The sequence below is a fragment of the Nomascus leucogenys genome, chromosome 8, assembly GCF_006542625.1.
Source record: "Nomascus leucogenys isolate Asia chromosome 8, Asia_NLE_v1, whole genome shotgun sequence".
Taxonomy (NCBI): Eukaryota; Metazoa; Chordata; class Mammalia; order Primates; family Hylobatidae; genus Nomascus; species Nomascus leucogenys.
The window spans coordinates 87,735,399-87,755,210 of record NC_044388.1 but is presented as its reverse complement, the minus strand read 5'-3'; the positions used below and the strand labels follow the sequence as shown (position 1 = coordinate 87,755,210).

General features: G+C 34.9%; 2 protein-coding genes across 3 annotated transcripts in view; one reads left to right on the top strand and one right to left on the bottom strand.

The window, feature by feature from the left end:
- GNG10 (G protein subunit gamma 10) overlaps window positions 1-19,812 on the bottom strand; it is a 134,681-nt gene that overhangs the window by 82,416 nt on the left and 32,453 nt on the right. The gene's annotated exons all lie outside the window — the stretch shown is intronic.
- The window catches only part of SHOC1 (shortage in chiasmata 1), a 96,966-nt gene that overhangs the window by 69,907 nt on the left and 7,247 nt on the right, over window positions 1-19,812 (top strand). For both annotated transcript variants that reach the window (XM_003264000.2, XM_003263999.2), the window contains 7 exons: window positions 1,179-1,251; window positions 6,435-6,504; window positions 7,613-7,791; window positions 8,991-9,108; window positions 10,355-10,466; window positions 12,109-12,230; window positions 14,255-14,348. In XM_003264000.2, coding sequence (XP_003264048.2) covers window positions 1,179-1,251; window positions 6,435-6,504; window positions 7,613-7,791; window positions 8,991-9,108; window positions 10,355-10,466; window positions 12,109-12,230; window positions 14,255-14,348 — 768 coding nt within the window. The remainder of the gene's footprint in view (window positions 1-1,178; window positions 1,252-6,434; window positions 6,505-7,612; window positions 7,792-8,990; window positions 9,109-10,354; window positions 10,467-12,108; window positions 12,231-14,254; window positions 14,349-19,812) is intronic.

The following is a 19,812-nucleotide window of genomic DNA, read 5'->3' as shown; positions in this document are numbered from 1 at the left end:
TAAGATAGATTTTTGCATTAACTTTAAAATTATGAAGTAGTCTATACTACTTAGTCCCTTGACGGTTTAGTCCTTGAATAAGGTAACAGAACAGAATCAGACCCATAGAAAGGATGATTTGCATCATTATTCATGTCTCAAATTTAAAAATACTTTACCAGTGTGGGCAACATATTGAGACCTTGTCTCTATAAAAAAATTTTTGAATTAGCCAGGCGTGGTTGTGTGCACCTGTAGTTCCACCTATTAGGGAGGCTGAGGTGGGAGGATCTCTTGAGCCCAGGAGGCTCAAGGCTGCAGTGAGCCATGATTGTTCCACTGCACTCCAGCCTGGGTAAAAGAGCCAGACCCTGTCTCTAAATAAATAAACAAACTTTAATTTTTATTATGCATAGTTTTCCTATGGATTTGTTCTCCAATTGTCAGAAATTTTGTCTGGTACTTATATAAGTTCATGAACATATACATAATAATAGAACTCAATGATTTATTTTAAAATACTGAGCCAGAATCTCATATGATTCCACCAGAACAAACATTTAGTTTATGCCTTGGATTACATTCACAATTATTTGCCTACCCTACATCAAGCAAATAAAGGTTGCATTAATGAAGTTTTAACAGAAATTGCTTTTTAAAATCTTATCAAGCAGAAAAGCATTTCAAATCTTTTACACTAAAAATCCAGATATAAATTGTGGCCTTTTTCTGATTTTTCGCTCTATGCCTCCTATTTCTTAACTGCAACTTTATAGTTTCTTGGGTGAGAAATTTTAGATTGAAAATAATTTGCTCTCCCACCTCTCCCCCACAAAACTGTACTGGTAAGTAGCAAAATATAGCAGCAGATCATGGGTTTTCTCCAACAAATTTAAATGTGTGAGTTGAATTTAACACTAACAGAGACAACCTATGTATTGATAGTCACATATGTGGGGATACTTGAAGAATGCTAAGAATGCCCTACCCCAAAATATTTTCTTCACTGATATTTGATCTTACCAGAATATATTCCTTGTGTTTAAGTATTGACATCTTTTACAACAGAAATATTTGCTTTGTAATCTTATTGTCATTAGTTTCATAGGACCAATTAAAGTTTGTTATTTTGTCACTGTATCAAAACTGTGAAAAAGAATAATCATTCACATATATATGAAATTTTTATTTTTGACTAGGTACTGATTATAATAAGAATGGACTCAGATGGTGAAAAACATTTGCTCATTAAAATTCTTAACAAAATAGAAGGTAGGCAGTTTTAAATTATGCTTCATTTGATAACAAATGCTTGAACTTATAAAAGTGTATTGATCTAAACAGCTTCTAAAAATAAGACATAATTAACATAGCATGAAATTCACCCTTTGAAAGGGTATAACTCATTGGGATCTAACCAGCTTTTAAATCAGTCTGGACTATAAGTTTGCAGTATAAATATACTACAAGGTGTTTATATGTATTTGTTATTACTAATAATTGACACCTTTTATTGATTGCCTACTAGTTGCTAAATAATATTAGCTACTTGCAATTCTATGAATAGGTTTTATTAACTCAGTTTTACAAAAAAGAAACTAAAGTTCATGCTAAAGGTGATGTAGCATGCCAAATCTCACAGGTAGTTAGGGAGTCAGGATTTGAACCTAGGACTCTCGTTTTAGTATCATTCTTCAACTCTCAATTCTTCAGTTCTCTTGTCTGTTTTCCTCACTTACTACACTTTTCTACCCATTACTGCCCCTTCTGTCAACCCCTTCCACTTTGTGCTGTGGAATCCATTGCTTGTTATGCAAACTCTTCTCATTCTTCATCTCCTTTGTCTTAACTGAAGCCCAACTTTCTCCGCATGATACTACTTCCTCTCATATAAAAGCTGATAATTTTCTCTACATATATATACTTCACAGAGATGAGAAAGCCATTTCTTGCTTTCCATTATCATTTTCAAAACATTATTTCTCCACCTTTGAGGCTGTGCCATATTGCCACAGCATTCTCTACCACTCATCATCTACCAACCACCTGGTCATTTCCCATCATCCATGGACAATTGTGTACCTAGCTCATGGTATTCTTTACACTTCTAGTCCTGTCATTATTCTAGATGTCTTTAATGTTTCTAATGTGAATGATTCATTTGACACCCTGGCCTTATAGTTTCATTGGCCTCCACAACAAAAATTATATTCATCTTCACTTCCTTGGCTATTCCATTGAACTTGTGATAATGCAGAACTGTCCTACCTCTGAACTTAAATTCTGATACACTGCTCTTTGTCTATACCTATAGCTCTTTCGTGATCCTCAACATCTTAGAGATCTATAATCCACTAGCTACTTTTTTGTTTCATCTCCTTTTCTTTCCAGACTCAGTGATTTGACCCATCACTTTAATCAGTCTTATGCTTCTATTGTACTTTTCATTTAAACCTCAACCCTGAATCAATCAATTCACTTAATTTCTCTATTCCTACACCTGAGATGCTGAGCACTATTGGAGAGAATCACATAGCCATATAGATTGGTAGTACTACAAACTCATGCCCTCTAAATTTACCTGGGCTCTTAAGACGTCTTAACAATCTTTTTATATATTCTTAGTTCCACTCCTATTTTCCAAATGACTATACCAAAAACCCCTACTATATTACCAATCCTTTCATTTTTTTGGAAGGGAATTGTGCCTTCTAATTTTCATTAATCATTTAAGTATCCTCCTCCGTTTCCTTCCCTACAATTGTTGTAGAAAAACCGGGCTCTTGTCACATGACCAGAAAAGATTAGGCTCGCAGACACTTTGAAGGGTGAGAAGCAGAATTTATTGGGTGAAAAAGAAAAAACTCAGCAAAGCGAGAGGGGTTCCTGTTAATAGACCCCCATCTCACAGATTGAATCCCAGGTTACCACACAGGAAGAGGACAGGACAGGATCTTGCCTCCTGCAAACTGCAGGAACTTCCCAAGGCCTCATCCTGTCTTTCCAGTGCTCAGGTGAGCATTATTCAGAAAGAATCAGTCAAGAAAGGTTGGGCTTCATCCAGGACCTGCAGTCTGGTTTTTCAGCCTTCAGGCTGTTTTAGGCTTGAAGGAGGGGTTTCGCGGGGGGACCATTGGCTGCCTCCTGTCTCTATCACCATTTACAGACTTACCTGCATTTCTCTCTGTTCTTTATCCTTTCCTCTTTTCTCTATAGAAATGAACCTCCGTTTGAAGACCAATCTTTCACTTGTGCTTTGGATACCATCTCCTCCTGCAGTCTCAAGCACTTTGTTCCATCAGCTACTTCCTAGCCCAAACTTTCTCTCTAATGACTCTTTTCCTTAATGTTCAAGCCCTTCAGTCTTAAAAATAAAATAAAATACCACTGTCAACCTATGTCACCCTTTGGTTAGCATTTCTCTTCCATCTATAAGCTGCATCTTTTGCCATCTTCATCTCCTAAAATAGTTCTTTACTCTTACCTTACCAAACTATGATGCTGTTTCATATCTCTATGCCTTTATACCTCCTGTTCCTGCTGTAAGAATATTCTTCCCCCTTTGTTAGGAAGCTAACTCCTACATATTTTTTAAAAATTAATTAAAACATTTGTTCAGGAAGGCTTGATTTCCATGCTTTTCCTCTGTGCTCTCAGCCCATTATGTGCATACTTCTAAGGCACCACCTCCCACCCTAGGCTGTAAGGGTGTTATCACCCTTAGAAATGATCCTCTTATCTGTTTTCCTCACTAAAATGTCTGCTTTTGGGGGGTTCAGATCATACCCTAATTTGTATTCCTAGCACTCAGGAAAATGCCCACAACATAGAAGGCACTCAATGAAAGTTTACTGAACAAATGAATGTGCCAATTAGTGCCCCTCTATATACCTAGTACACACTAAAACTAGTGAAAAAGACTGAACTGAAATATACAAATATAGCCACATAGATCTGCTCATCAGTGCAGGAAGTAAAGTTAACTAATATTTTAAATTATGGTAATGTGAGAATGGAAAGGTCTCTCAAGCAGAGTCTTATAAGGTGCTATTTCTTGACGAAGTTATCATATATCCAGAGTCCATATTTGTAAACTTGGTCTTATTATTTCATTCAGTTTTCCAATCCTGGGAAGATGATTTGTATCCACTAAATTCATAAGATCCGTACTAGTACCAAAATGTTAGAGCAATAGTTAACAATTATGGGGCTGAGACTACCACAGTTGTCTGTAATCAGGGTAATTGGAAACATTTTTTTAAAAAATCAGGAAAGTGCTGAGCAATGTTTGCACTATAAAAGAAAGGGACTTGGATAACCAAAGGAATGTTTTTGTGAAGAACCTGAGGAAATATGCCTGCTCCACAGAGAAGAATATTTAAACCTACTCAGTGCGACACCTTCTCCTTTGATGTTACTGAAGATACACTGACAGATTTTTTTTTAGTTTTAGTTTTTGTGGGAACATAGTAGATGTATAAATTTATGGGGCACATGAGATGTTTTGATACAGGCATGCAATGTGAAATAAGCCCATTATGGAGAATGGGGTATCCATCCCCTCAAGCATTTATCCTTTGAGTTACAGACAACTCAGTTACACTCTTTATTTTAAAATGTGTAATTAAGTTATTACTGACTATAGTCACCCTTATTGACAGATTATTACTCTGTATCTATATCACATATCTAGGTTTCATGCTGAATACTCCTGTCTCTTTTGGTGTTCAGGATTATGTAATCACTGAGCTTGTTATCTTCATTTCAACAAGGTCTACTGACACAAAAATTTTGAATCTATAAACTGGAAGATGTTTTTACTCTTTTTCAGGATGGCAATTATCCTCAGTTTCTGGAAGCGAGGCCTTTTTTTTCTGCCTAGTGTTAGAAAGTAAAAATGTAGTTCTGTTTTCTATGTGTTTGTAAGATCTAGTACTGCACTTACCAAGTAATTAATCTGCTTTGGGATCATAGCTAATACAATCATTTAAGCAGATTAGGTTTGTTTGTTTTTTGTTTTGTTTTGTTTTTTTGAGTTTCACTCTTGTTGCCCAGGCTGGAGTGCAATGGCGTGATCTTGGCTCACTGCAACCTCCACCTCCCAGGTTTAAGCCATTCTCCTGCCTTACTCTCCCAAGTAGCTGGAATTACAGGCCTGTGCCACTATGCCCAGCTAATTTTGTATTTTTTTAGTAGAGACAGGGCTTCACCATGTTGGCCAGGCTGGTCTCGAACTCCTGGCCTCAGGTGATCCACCCTCTTTGGCCACTCAAAGTGCTGGGATTACAGGCGTGAGCCACTGCACCCGGCCAGATTAGGTTTTAAATAGAAGAATCACCTTATGAATTATAAAAGAGAAATATTACTCACTTCTTATCACTACCAGAACTATTGTCATGTCAAGTAAAGTTACATGAAATTACTAACCATTACTCTCATTATTATTATATCACACCTTTGTCAACTCTGTGGTTGAAAAAATAACACTAATAGAGTATATAATTTATTTGAACTAGAATTAGCTATTCTTGAATCAATTATGTCTACCAAAAATAAATTGTGTGGATGGGTACAGAATATTTTGAAATTTATTATATTTTGTTTAAACATTAGTAAAATAAGAAATTTAAAGTATCAGAAGCAAGAGTGAATCTAAGAAACAGTTCCCAATAAGTCTTCTGCTTCTAAATACTCAGTAGAAAGAGAATAAAGGCATTCCTATTACATTGAAATACAGTCTCTCATTTAGTTATGTACTTAAATTTTTGGCTAGAGAACAAAGATAAAAATCTACTATGATATTTAGCAAAATAAAATTAACTGCAGAGGATTGGTGAGTATTTAATTTGCTTACTTTAAAATTAAGTTTTTGGGGGTGCAGTGGCTCATGCCTGTAATCCCAGCACTTTGGGAGGCTGAGGCGGGGGTTCACTTGAGGTCAGGAGTTTAAGACAAGCCTGACCAACATGGTGAAACCCTGTCTCTACTAAAAATACAAAAATTGGCTTTGCGTGGTGGCAGGCACCTGTCATCCCAGCTACTTGGGAGGCTGAGGCAGGAGAATTCTTTCAACCCAGGAGGCGGGAGTTGCAGTGAGCCAAGATCGCACCACTGAACTCCAGCCTGGGCGACAGAGCGAGACTCTGTCTCAAAATAAATAAATAAATAAATAAATAAAAATTAAAAACTAACAAAAATAATTTTTTCATCAATTTTATTATTTTATGTAATAAATTTAGAATTTCCATGCTCTATGTATACACACAAGAGAAATATTGATTATGGTTCAAACTTTCTGATATGCTAAACTTAGAAAAATAACCTAGCAAATTGTATTTTAAGCAGTTTTGTTATTCACAGATTTTTAATTCATTTTTATGGTAGTGAAATATATGACATACCAAAAATATGTATCTGAACAAGACACTGAAAAAAGTTATTCTTTTTGCCAACAGGTTTAACACTGACTGTCCTTCATTCAAATGAAAGAAAAGGTTTTCTGGAATCTGAAGGTGTTTTAAAGGGGTAAAAATTCATTCCTTCATCTGTGAGGAACAAACATACCAGTTTCACAGGAAAAGCAAAATCTACCTAGAAGTTAACTTTAAAAATTTAACAAAATCTGAAATTAAGCAATGCCTCTACCCTCTTCCTGAAAAATGCTTTGCATAGGGCACTTTAATTCTGATCATTGTCCTGTGTATTATATGTTATTAGTGTCCAGAAATTTAATTTAATCTTATTTTAATATCCCCAAATAATAATAATACTATTGTTATTGTAGTACAGAAGTGCCTATTTAGAGTATATTTGTATCAGTTTCTTTGCTCAGCATTGTTTTTTACATTTTCTTTCTTCAGGGTTCTCCTTCTTCCTGAAGTATGTCCTTTAGAAATTCTTTCAGTGAGGGCCTGTTAATAATAAATCAAATGTTGAATTGTGTAAAACTCTTTATTTTGCCTCATTTTACATAGAAATTATTTTTTTCAAATATTGGGATCCAAATAATAAAAAAAATGTAGATCAAATAGAAGCCCATAAAAACTGGACATAGGTACTTTTTAACTTCTAGATTGCTCTAGATAGCAGCAATAGAGAATTTTAATTATAGTAGGTGGTATGTTTTATGAGATTTGAAAATGTTTATGATATTTTATGAGAAAAGAAAGCTAAATTTATGATATTTAAGTGTCCATTTTTTGTTGTTGTTAAATCATTTATGAAGCCCATTAAGAAAAAAAAATCCCATTTTAAAGTTGCCAGATAATATCCTATTATGTAATTATCTAAGATTAAGACCTTATATTTGTAAGAAAATGAGACTGATTTTTCACGCTGATTTCTGTTATTGATAGTACTCAGGTAATAAAATCAGGCTGTCTCCCATTTGAGGATATGAAATAGGCTACAGGTTTTTATATCCTGGTATAAAAATATATGATCATTAAGAAGAAAAATATAAAGAAATTAACACAACTGAAGAGCAAATCAACAGAAAACGCACCAGTGCCTTTCTAAGATGAGGCATAGATTAGAGAAGGATGGAACAGCCAGAAAACAGTCATCTTTTAATAGTCCAAGCAAATAATAACACAAGTATAATGCCATTTTCTTGGCTGTCTTTTGTCTTTAGTACAAGTTCCTGTGTAGTTGTACATAATCAATATATTGGAGCAGATTTCCCATGGAGTAAGTTCTCATTTGTGGTGGAATACAATTATGTGGAAGACTCTTGTTGGACTAAACACTGCAAAGAGTTGAATATTCCTTACACGGCCTTTAAAGTGATTCTTCCAGACACAGTTTTAGAAAGTAAGAATATAAACCAAAATCCTTTTTTTGCTTTATTAGAATGAAAATTTCCTATTTTCTGTTTGTGATTTATAGATAAAAATAAGCTGTGACATTAGAAGCCTTGAGTTCAACCTCTAACCCCACCACTATCTGTGTGACCTGGGGTAGTCCTTTAACTGTCTCTTACCTCGTAGTCCTCATTTGTAAAGTGAGCATTACTAATTATATGTTTTCATTCCTTTATCTAACTTCTAAATTTTACTTGTAATAGCACAATTTTATTACATTTATATCCAATCTTAATCTGATGCCTTTTATGCAATAGTATTTTTATTGATTTTTAGGGGACAATTGTGTAATAGTATGCTAACTGATTCAGAAAATTTTAATGTGTAAAACAAATTATCTACAAATACTTAGAAGAAAGCCTAAACCACTTCATATATCACTTTATTTCTTTGTATTTGTCAGTCATGACTAAGGCTGTGAATTCTCAGATCCATAAATCTGATACATTTTTAGTATAAAACGCACTCATTGTGAGAGTGCATCTCTCTCAGTACTTGCCATCAATTATTTTCTATTCATCTCAAATATGAGTGGGAAGTCTAGATTCTGAGACATTCCAACTAAAAATTTCTAAAAATACAGTCACCATAATGGTTTATTTGGAACTGATCTTGTGTAACTATTCTTTTATAAATTACCTGTGTATATCTTTTGACCATGTATCTATTGAGGTATTTATTCTTTTCTTATTGATCTGTAAAGTGTTTTCCCATGGGTTATTGCACATAATTTAAAATCTTTATGTAAATCAGTATATATTTAATACAGCACATGCCCAATATATACTTAAGTGAATAAAGCAAGTTTCAACATTTCAGGTAGAGAGTGACCCTATTTTTCTCTCTTTATTGAAGTGAGTGTACATGTGTGAGTATAAGCAAGAAAATGTACTGAAAAAAGTCTGGAAATATATGCAAAACTCTGTTTTTAGTGTATAGTGGTATTAGTAAACTCTATTAACTTATTTCTAGGTAGGATAACATGGTTTTTATTTTCTTCTTCAAGCCTGTCTTTATTCTGTTTCTGATTTTTTACACTGAATATTATTTTTATACTACTCCTTCTTATCCTCATGTTTAGTAAAAAAAAGAGAAAGAGCTGGGAGATGAGAATAAAAGAGAAATATTTATAAATTTTCTCTTATTTAGGAAGCACCTTGCTGGATAGATTTGGAGGTTTTCTTTTGGAAATTCGGATTCCATATGTGTTTTTTGCATCTGAAGGACTTCTTAATACTCCAGACATACTTCAGCTGCTAGAATCCAAGTAAGTTATTGATTTCACAATTTTAACAAAAGTGTACATTATATATATATATGTATGTGTATATATATATATTCTGATAGGCTAAATATTATGCTGTATATGTGTCTCCATGTGTCTGTGATTCAAGCCTGGAATTATATCACAAAAGCATAGTTTTCCAGAGAGTTTATATCAATGTATACTTCTTTCCCTATACCGTACCCTCGTAATTACTGAATATTATATTTTTTGGTAATATTTATCAGTTTTATGGACAAAAATAATATTCAATTATTGTTTAAATTCATGTTTTACTTGCATTTCTTTTGTTACCAGCAAATATGAACATTTTATATGCTTTTTTCTGTGAATTATATGTTCATGTCTTTGAGTCATTGATAATATTGAGAATGAGTATTCTTGTTTAGGGAACTTTACTGCCTGGGAAACAGGACTGTGAAGTTCTAAATGAATTCTCAAGGTTTTAAATCTTTAGATCTAAGGTCATACCAACATTAGATGTTATAAAATTGTAAAACACTTTATCATAACACACAAGTTGTCACAGGAATGTTGGACCTTGGGCTCTATATCAAGGAAAGATAATTGTACTGTTACCTTAGTTAAAATGCAGATGTATGTTCCATGCTTTTGTTTTTATATATTAAGGCTGTGGAGCATTCATAGGAAACTATGAGCTTATAAAAGGTAGTTAGGGGCATGATGGTATGTACCTGTAGTACCAGCCACTTAGGAGGCTGAGATGGGAGGTTCGATTGAGCCCAGGAATTCAAGGCTACAGTGAGCCATGATAGCACCACTGCACTCCAGGCTGGGCAACAGAGCTGTCTCTAAAAATAATAACAATATACAGTAATAAAACAAAAAGTGCTTAAAATGTAAGCCATTTTTAAGGAATAAAAAAAGGAAATTCTGATAAATGCAGAATATTTTAGTCCCATAATGTTTTGATTTCATGAATTATTATTTAAAGAGCTGGAATAAATTGGTCAAAACATTTGTAATAGTGTTACGTGCAGTAACATTTAGCACAATGCCTAAGGCAACACACATCTCAGCTGATTTGTTTTATATACTGAATAAATCATAACTTTATTCTTCAAATTTTATAAAGTAGAACAAATTGACATGTAAAAGAAAAAGCATAGAAATCCAAATAACTTAACATGCAAGAGGGAACTACAACTTTTCTTAAATAATTTTATTAGCATTTCATTTTTTTACTCAAGAATATTGTATTTTACAGCTATAACATCTCACTAGTAGAGAGAGGCTGCAGTGAGTCATTGAAACTCTTTGGAAGTTCAGAGCGTTATGTAGTGGTGACAATTGATGAACAAACTGCCATAATTTTGCAGGTAAAACTAGGTAGAAAATATATAAACTAAAATAGACTAAAATATATGGCTATGTAATTTGTTATTATCTTTTCTGTAGGAAGCTTAACTATATTAGTGATTTCTTCTAAATTTTGCAAATGGGCCACAAGTGCTAAAATCATCACTGTGGAAAATGACTATTATCAAACTTCTCTGATGCCTTATAGCTTTTTAACATACTTTAAGAAGATAGGGCAAATAAAGAATATGTAATATTGTACATTAACCTATTTTAAGTATATTTATAGAATAATTATAGTATTGAAAGCTTTAAAGAAGCAATTTCCAGCCACTTTTATTACAAGGAGATAGTATATTAATTGATGATTGATAATATTGAATTTCCAATCATTCGTTGCATTTCCAGTGTAAATAGGAGTTGTCTCTAAGTAAGCTAGTTTTTAGAAAGAGAATTTCTCTTCAAAAATTCATATAGTTTGGAATTTTTTATGTATAAATTCTTGGGTGAATCTCCCTGATATGTTTGCTTGATTGGAGAACCAACTGAAAAGAAATTAATTTATTAGGGTGGGAGTGGGAGCAGAAACCAGGTTTGATGGTATGCAATATAAATATTGCTATATATTAATGGCCAATATGTGTTTTGATAAGCAAATGTTGTAAGAATTATATGATGGAAAAACACAACTCTATTAGAGATTTTTAAGAGATACTGTGTCTTGTATATTTAAAGTTCTTAAACAATATTTTTCTGTTTGGCAAAACTGTTTGTTTGTTTGTTTTTAGAGATAGGGTCTCACACCATTGCCCAGCCTGGAGTGCAATGACACAATCATAGCTCACTGCAGCCTCGAACTCCTGGGCTCAAGTGATCCTCCTATCTCAGCCTCCCAAGTAGCTGGGACTACAGGCATGCTCCACTGCACCTAGCTAACTTTTTAATATTTTGTAGGGACAGTGTTGTGCTATGTTGCCCAGGGTGGCCTTGAACTCTTGGCTTCAAGTGATCCTCTCACTTCAGCCTCCCAAAGTGCTGGGATTACAGGCATGAGCTACCGTGCCTGGCTGGCAAAACTGTTGTAATCCAATTATATAACTCATTGTTAGAGGAAGGTCATTTTTTGAATTCCTTAATCTATCAAAAATTACTTATGTTAAAGGAAAAGGAGATTCCATACCATTAGGTAGAGATTCCCAGAAAGTCCATTAACTGCTGCTTTCTCATCTCCTCTGAATAACCATGCAGTGCACATTATCTCATAGGTTTTAAACATATTTTCTGTTGCCTTTAGAGTGACCAGATCCTAGTCCACAAAGGACTCGCATCCACAAAGGACTAGGATCTGATTATTCCAAAGGCAATAGAAAATTGGACTAGCCTATGGCGTGCCAAACTAGGGGCACTCCATAGGCTACTTTCTTCATATCTAGGACCTTGGGAGATTCAGGAGCCTTCCTTGCTGAAGCTGTCATTAGGTGTTTTATGTCTACTGTAGCTTTAATCCTACTGCATGATTTTCATTTTTCCACAAAATGGGGGCTCATACCCATGCCTCTTTTCAACTTATTTATATGTCATAGATTCTTGAAATATGATAACATAATTTCATAATAACTGTTCAACCTAATGAATTTTTACATTTTCTTTATTTTCTGATAGGATCTAGAAGAATTGAACTGTGAGAAGGCATCAGACAATATCATTATGAGGCTGATGGCATTATCATTACAGTACAGATATTGTTGGATAATTTTATATACCAAAGAAACATTAAATTCAGAGTAGGTAAACATTTCTTCATCCAAAGTTATGTTCGTATTTCTTAAGCCTAAGTCCTCTTATTTGAATGGAAATGGCTATGCAATTTTCTGCGTGGTCATCTAGTTTGCTTTAAGTCAAGGATTTTCAAGTTGGAGGTATGATCACAGGAAAACAAATTTGAATTTTGGAGATGATACGTTTCCCTAGACATTCTATGAAAGCCATCTTTCCCTCCCCCATCTCACTAAGAATTGCTGCTTTAAGTATTTTATTATTTTCTAATTCTGGACTTGTCTGATTTCTGTCTAATTCCTGTACTAAATTTTTTGTATACACTTGTCATCAGGTTGGTATAAGTTCGAATATAAGAGTCTAAATACCTTGGTTTTTATTCCTACTATTAACAAATAACCTCTACCAAGTGATTTAGCCTGGTTTTTCCCTTCTACCAGAGCTGAAAAATAATAATTCTGGTCTAAAACCTTCACTTTGAAGAATAATAAAGGGAGTAAAGCATTTTAAGCTTTATCTGGAACTTGGAAGTGTTCTGGATAAACAACTTATTTGGAAATTTTTAAAAGTTGTTTTAGATTATTGTCTACCTATGGTTCTAGTAGTGCAATTGAGGTACAAGGGAGAATAAAAGGAGATTCAAACTTATTTTCACCCAGATTTTCATGAAAATAATTATCTAATATTCTGAGATAGTTTTATATTCAAGATGTAAAGAGTGAATAAATATTCACAATCATATATTATAAAATATAATGATTTCAGACCTCTAGATATCTCAGATTCATATTTTTAGAGAATTAGAACATTTAGGAAGTATCTTAATCAACTGACCAAATTAGGAAAACTGAAAATACAAAAGAAATTGTTTGATTATGTTAGTGTTCATGCCATTAATTCTTATTTGAGTAAGAGTGTCAGGGGTCCCTGAGACCATACTGAGGTTTGATAGTTTGCTAGGAGGACTCAGTATATAGCTGTATTCATGGCTATGATTTATTACGGTGCAAGGTTACAATACAAAGCCTATAATGCAAAGTCAGCAAAGGAAAAAAGCTCATGGGGCAAAGTCCAGAGGAAACTAGGAGGAAGCTTCTAAGAGTCCTCTCCTAGTAGAGTCATACAGGATGTGCTCAACTTCCTCAGCAACAAACAGTTAGAACACTTGTAAAATTTTCTTTACCAGACCAGCTCATTAGAGACACATTGCCCAGGGTTTTTCTTAAGGGCTGGTCAAGTAGGCACCCTCTGCCTGGCATTTAATCAAAGTTCTAGACTCTAAGAAGAAAAGCAGATGTTCAACAGAAACTACATTGTTTGTCAACAGTTTAGGCACAGTGTTCTTATCAGCTTCTCATATGGAAACAGCTAATCTGAGAAAGAATCCGAAACAGGAAAGAAGAGCCAAGAAATAAAGAGAGCCATTATCTTGATGGTATTGTTTGAGTCCCAGGATCCAACAATGGCTTCCTCTGGACTTCTTTGTAATATAAGCTAGTAATTTCCTCTTTGTTGCTTAGGGTACATAAAGTGGGTAAAGGTAGTAGAAATATCTACCCACCGTTCAGCACTTACATCTGACCTGCTTAGTAACCACAGAAGGAAAAGAAAAAGACGCATTTTCTAACAGTTTAGGGAACTCTGGGAGGATTCCATGTATCCTGGTTCTGGTCACATGTCCATGTCTGAACCTGTTACTTTGACCAGGGGGATGGAGTATTCTAGTTGGCTAGGATTTGGTCATAAAGCCATCCCTGGAGTCAGTAAAGGGATGGGTTAAGTTCTTCCCACAAGCCATGCCTCCCCTAACACACACGCATCCCGTAGATTTGACAGTATTATTAAAGAATGAAGATGGAGATGGTTTTTCAAGAGCACAGAGTGGAAAAAAAACCCCACAAATTTGCCACACTAGTATTGTCTTAGCTAGGTTATTCTAAACATACTATGGAATGTGGAAAACAAAATGAATTTTTAATAAATATAATCCGATATCAAATGAATAGAAATATAGTAATATAATTCTTTGTAGGTATCCACTTACAGAAAAGACACTTCATCACCTAGCACTGATTTATGCAGCTTCGGTTTCATTTGGGCTAAACTCTGAAGAACTGGATGTAAAGGTATTCTTTTCCTATGTGTTTCTTCGTAAGTATTTTTTATAAACCAAAATTATACTCAAACTTCAGTGCCCAATGAGAAAAAAGTGTTAAGCAAATGAATTAAAAACTGTTTAAAAGCTAAATAAAGAATAGTTTTCAAATTAATAAACATTTTATCATTATTCTGTTCCAAAAGGCTTTAATTTAATGAATTTAAAATCATGTTTCTTCTCTTTATTACTACTCAGATGTTTTCTAAACATAGCAGGATATGAATAAAAATAAATATCCCTTGATTAAAAATTTTCCTTATGAAAGATGTACTAAGCTTGTATCTGCTGTAAATGGAACTCTTAAGACATATACTAGGGTAATATATTGGTGATCTCTAATCAGTGTCTTTCCTTGGCCCCCTTTTTCAGTGTCCCGCTCTGAAATTTAGACATTTGTCCAAGTTCAGGGCTCAGCACTGTTCCATTATCACATTACATTCTTTTCTTTATGAACTTAGAGATTCCCACAGATTTCGCTTTCATTTCTGAGTATAATTCTTAAATTTTTCCTGACATTTCTTAAGGTCTGCACCTGTATTTTAGCAGACTACTGGGAATCTCCACGTGAATATCCAAGAAGTACCTCCAACTCTGCATGTTCAAAACACAGCTTCTCATCCTCCCACAAGCTTAGTTTATGGTATCACTATTCTAATTTAATTAGTAGCTAAGTCTTCTTTTTAACTCTGCAGTGTCTCTAGAGTATGTCTCTCCTTCTACTTCTTCTAGGCCTAAATTCAGGCCTTCATCACCTCACACTTGGATTTTTAAAGTAGCTTCCTAATTAATATCCCTTTTCTACTCTTTCCCCACTTCAGTTCATCACATATAGATACAAATTACATTTCCAAAATACAGCTGTGAATATTTCACTCACTAGACTATAAGCCCCTTAAAGGTAAGGAAACATATTTATTCATTTTTTTAATTCCTGGAACCTAGCACAATGCCAGGTACATAGTAGTCTCTTGATAAAAATTTGCCGTTGATTTGAATTTCTTGCTCAAAAGACTGTCCATAGCTTCCTACTTAAGTCAACATAAAGTTCAAACTCAGCTGGATTCAAACTCCTCCACAATGTGGCCCTTAGTGATTCCTTCTTTAACATTATTTTACTCACCGTTTACTGAATATGCCTCCATACTGTCACCTCTCAGCCTTTGCACAAACATGTCATTCTGGCCTGCCTTCCCCCAGGAATACTATTCCCCCATTCTCTTACCACTAGCTGTCAGAGTTCTACCTGTCTTTCACTGCCCAGTTCAAACACTACCTCCTTTAAGAAACTTGCCCCACATCACACTACCTGACTTCAAACTATGCTACAAGTCTACAGTAGACAAAACAGCATGGTACTGGTACCAAAACAGAAATATAGACCAATGGAACAGAACAGAGCCCTCAGAAATAATACCACACATCTACAACCATCTGATCTTTGACAAACCTGACAAAAACAAGCAATGGGGAAAGGATTCCCTATTTAATAAATGGTGCTGGGAAAACTGGCTAGTCATAGGTAAAAAGCTGAAACTGGATCCCTTCCTTACACCTTATACAAAAATTAATTCAAGATGGATTAAAGACTTAAATGTTAGACCTAAAACCATAAAAACCCTAGAAGAAAACCTAGGCAATACCATTCGGGACATAGGCATGGGCAACGACTTCATTAATAAAACACCAAAAGCAATGGCAACAAAAGCCAAAATTGACAAATGGGATCTAATTAAACTAAAGAGCTTCTGCACAGCAAAAGAAACTACCACCAGAGTGAACAGGCAACCTACAGAATGGGAGAACATTTTTACAATCTACCCATCTGACAAAGGGCTAATATCCAGAATCTACAAAGAACTTAAACAAATTTACAAGAAAAAAATCAACCCCATCAAAAAGTGGGCAACAGATATGAACAGACACTTCTCAAGAGACAACATTTATGCAGCCAACAGACACATGAAAAAATGCTCATCATCACTGGCCATCAGAGAAATGCAAATCAAAACCACAATGAGATACCATCTCACACCAGTTAGAATGGCGATCATTAAAAAGTCAGGAAACAACAGATGCTGGAGAGAATGTGGAGAAATAGGAACACTTTTACACTGTTGGTGGGACTGTAAACTAGTTCAACCATTGTGGAAGACAGTGTGGCGATTCCTGAAGGATCTAGAACTAGAAATGTCATTTGACCCAGCCATCCCATTACTGGGTATATACCCAAAGGATTATAAATCATGCTGCTATAAAGACATATGCACACGTATGTTTATTGCTGCACTATTCACAATAACAAAGACTTGGAACCAACCCAAATGTTCATCAATGATAGACTGGGTTAAGAAAATGTGGCACATATACACCATGGAGTACTATGCAGCCATAAAAAAGGATGAGTCCATGTCCTTTGTAGGGACATGGATGAAGCTGGAAACCATCATTCTGAGCAAACTGTCACAAGGACAGAAAACCAAACACCTCATGTTCTCACTCATAGGTGGGAATTGAACAATGAGAACACTTGGACACAGGATGGGGAACATCACACACTGGGGCCTGTCGTGGGGTGGCGGGAGGGGGTAGGGATAGCATTAGGAGATATACCTAATGTAAATGACGAGTTAATGGGGGCAGCACTCCAACATGGCACATGTATACATATATAACAAACCTGCACATTGTGCACATGTACTCTAGAACTTAAAGTATAATTTAAAAAACAAAACAAAAGAAACTTGCCCCAACCCTACTCTCTCAGGATGCATCATCTCTCCTTCCATTCTCCTGCTAACACTTCATATCTTTATTATAGTATAGGGATATTTATTCATATATCCTCCACCCTGAAGGTAAGAATGAGGTTCTTTTTTTTTTTTTTTTTTTTTTGAGACGGAGCCTTGCTCTCTCCCCCAGGCTGGAGTGCAGTGGTGCGATCTCGGCTCACTGCAAGCTCCACCTCCCGGGTTCACGCCATTCTCCTGCCTCAGCCTCCCGAGTAGCTGGGACTACAGGCGCCCGCCAACATGCCCGGCTAATTCTTTGTATTTTTAGTAGAGACGGGGTTTCACCGTGTTAGCCAGGATGGTCTCGATCTCCTGACCTCGTGATCCACCAGCCTCGGCATCCCAAAGTGCTGGGATTACAGGCTTGAGCCACTGCACCCAGCCGAATGAGGTTCTTTTTATTTGTAAAACCTAGCAGCTAGCATAGTGCTTTGCACAAAGCAAAATCATTCAATAAATGTCTACTAAGTGGAATTCAAAGTACCACTTGCTAAGAAAATCAACAAATGATCTGTTTGAACTGGAATTCCAGATAATTTTGTTTCTTTGCTGCATACTAAACAAAAATAAAATTCTTAGAAAAGTTACCTAAAGTGAATGACAAATTGTAAATTTGTCTCTAGTGAGGTCTTACCACTTATTCAGCTTCTTCTCTTCCCAGCTCAGGGTAAACCGTTACAGGCAAAATATGCTTTAGAAAGTTTTTTTCCTCTATGCATGGGGCATATGATACCAGTGAGTGATACTATATTCAAATACAGCAACATGGCCCAGGGAGGGTATGATCCAAAGAAGGCATTTGGGGATGAAATAGGAGTACTGCCTAGGAACAATCCATTCCAAATAAGTCTAGTTCCATCTGGATCAAACTATTCTAAAAGCTTTTCAGGTTTTACATAATAATCTAAAAAGCAGGTCATTTTTTCAGTGGACATTGAGAGGCAACTATGGTCAATTTGCTCTTACTCTATTATCAGTATGTCCTCAGTACTGATAAGCCTCCTGTTTTCCTGACTTGATGACGTTGTTGTATTTAAGGAGGCTCCCTGGACTCATATTATTTTAGAACGTATTATTGCTTTACCTGACTTTATTTAGTAGCATGGCTTTTGATCTCTTACAGCACATCAGGACCATTGGCACCTTTTTATTTTCAGGCATCTGAAGAACCTGAAAATCAAAGAAGTATTAGGAAGTTTAAGAACATTTTCTTAAATTAAAAGAAAATACTGCTAGTAGTGTTATGCTAAGTGTTACTCCAATTTTTTAAAAGTTCTGTAATTTTCTTATGAACCGTCTTTGCAGGAAAATGCATAAATACACACATGCAAAATTTTGCAAACAAATTAAGGAGGTTCCTGAATTCCCAAATCTAGCCATGAGCCCCAGAATTCCTGCCCTAATAAATTAATCGTCATTACCACCATCATAAAATTATGGCTTTTAACCCTTTTCCCATTTGCCCTGAGAATCCTCACCAGCCAGGCTTGTTGCTGCAGTGTTTACCCCGAGACAAGTTTGCCACGAAATATCTCGTTTTTATTATTATTTTTGCATCACTGTAGCATATCGACTTTGGAAACAAAAGACATCTTTCTATTTATAGCATTCTATTTTTAGTAGTGGTATTTCCATTACAAAATATAGTAATTCTCAATCCCTGAAAATGTCAAATCATAGTATTCCTACTCGTGATGTTAACATCATTCTCAAACAGTTGTTGGCTGAAGAGTCCATTGATGAATCTGATTTTTCTGAAATAGAAAATTCTGATGATTCAGATGATTCTGATGTTAGTTCTGTTTAGAAATAACTTCAAGCACAGTTTTTATATTTTATTTTCACATCAAAAATCAGTCAGATTTGCTTCAGCCTCAAAGAGCGTGTTTATGTAAAATTAAATGAGTGCTGCACTTTTTTTTTCTAAATGGGAAAAGGGTTAAAATAAAGTTTATATTTAAATGAAAGTGTCATATCTTCTCAAAACACCCCAAACTAGCAATAAGTACATTTGGAATTGAACAATGTATTTCTGTGTATTCTCCCTATATAATGTAATTTAAAGAAAATCCTTTAAAATGCATATACTCCCCAGGTGTGTACTAACCGTTTTGTATTTGTTATTCTTATAAAAGAAAAAAAGTCATAATTATTTTGTGAGATTTCTATGGTTTACTAAATTTCCACTATAGTACAGGATATTTATTTTCCAGGATATGATTATTTGGGGCAGTATTTCTCTGTTCACATTAAACTGCTAACTCATGAACTATCTTTCCTTCGATCAAATTTAAAAGATGAAGAAGAAAAGAAAGAAATGAAAGCAGAAGAAGGCTGACATTTCAGAAGAGAGAAGGGCGTGGAGGAAAACAGTGTCAGACAGGAAACAGAGGATATTATGAAATTATTTTTTCTTTACTTTTTTTTCTTACACTGTACTAATGGGAAAAAATATTTTTTAGAATTAAATTTAATATACACAAACACCACATTTTTGGCAGGGGTATCTTAGAATCAGTAAGCCAATATTAGATGAGCAATTCCCAAAATGCTGGGAATGACGACTACTCTAAATCAAAACCTTATTTTTTCTTTTTTGAATACAACATCAAATTCATTTATAAGTACCCTTATTTTTTAACT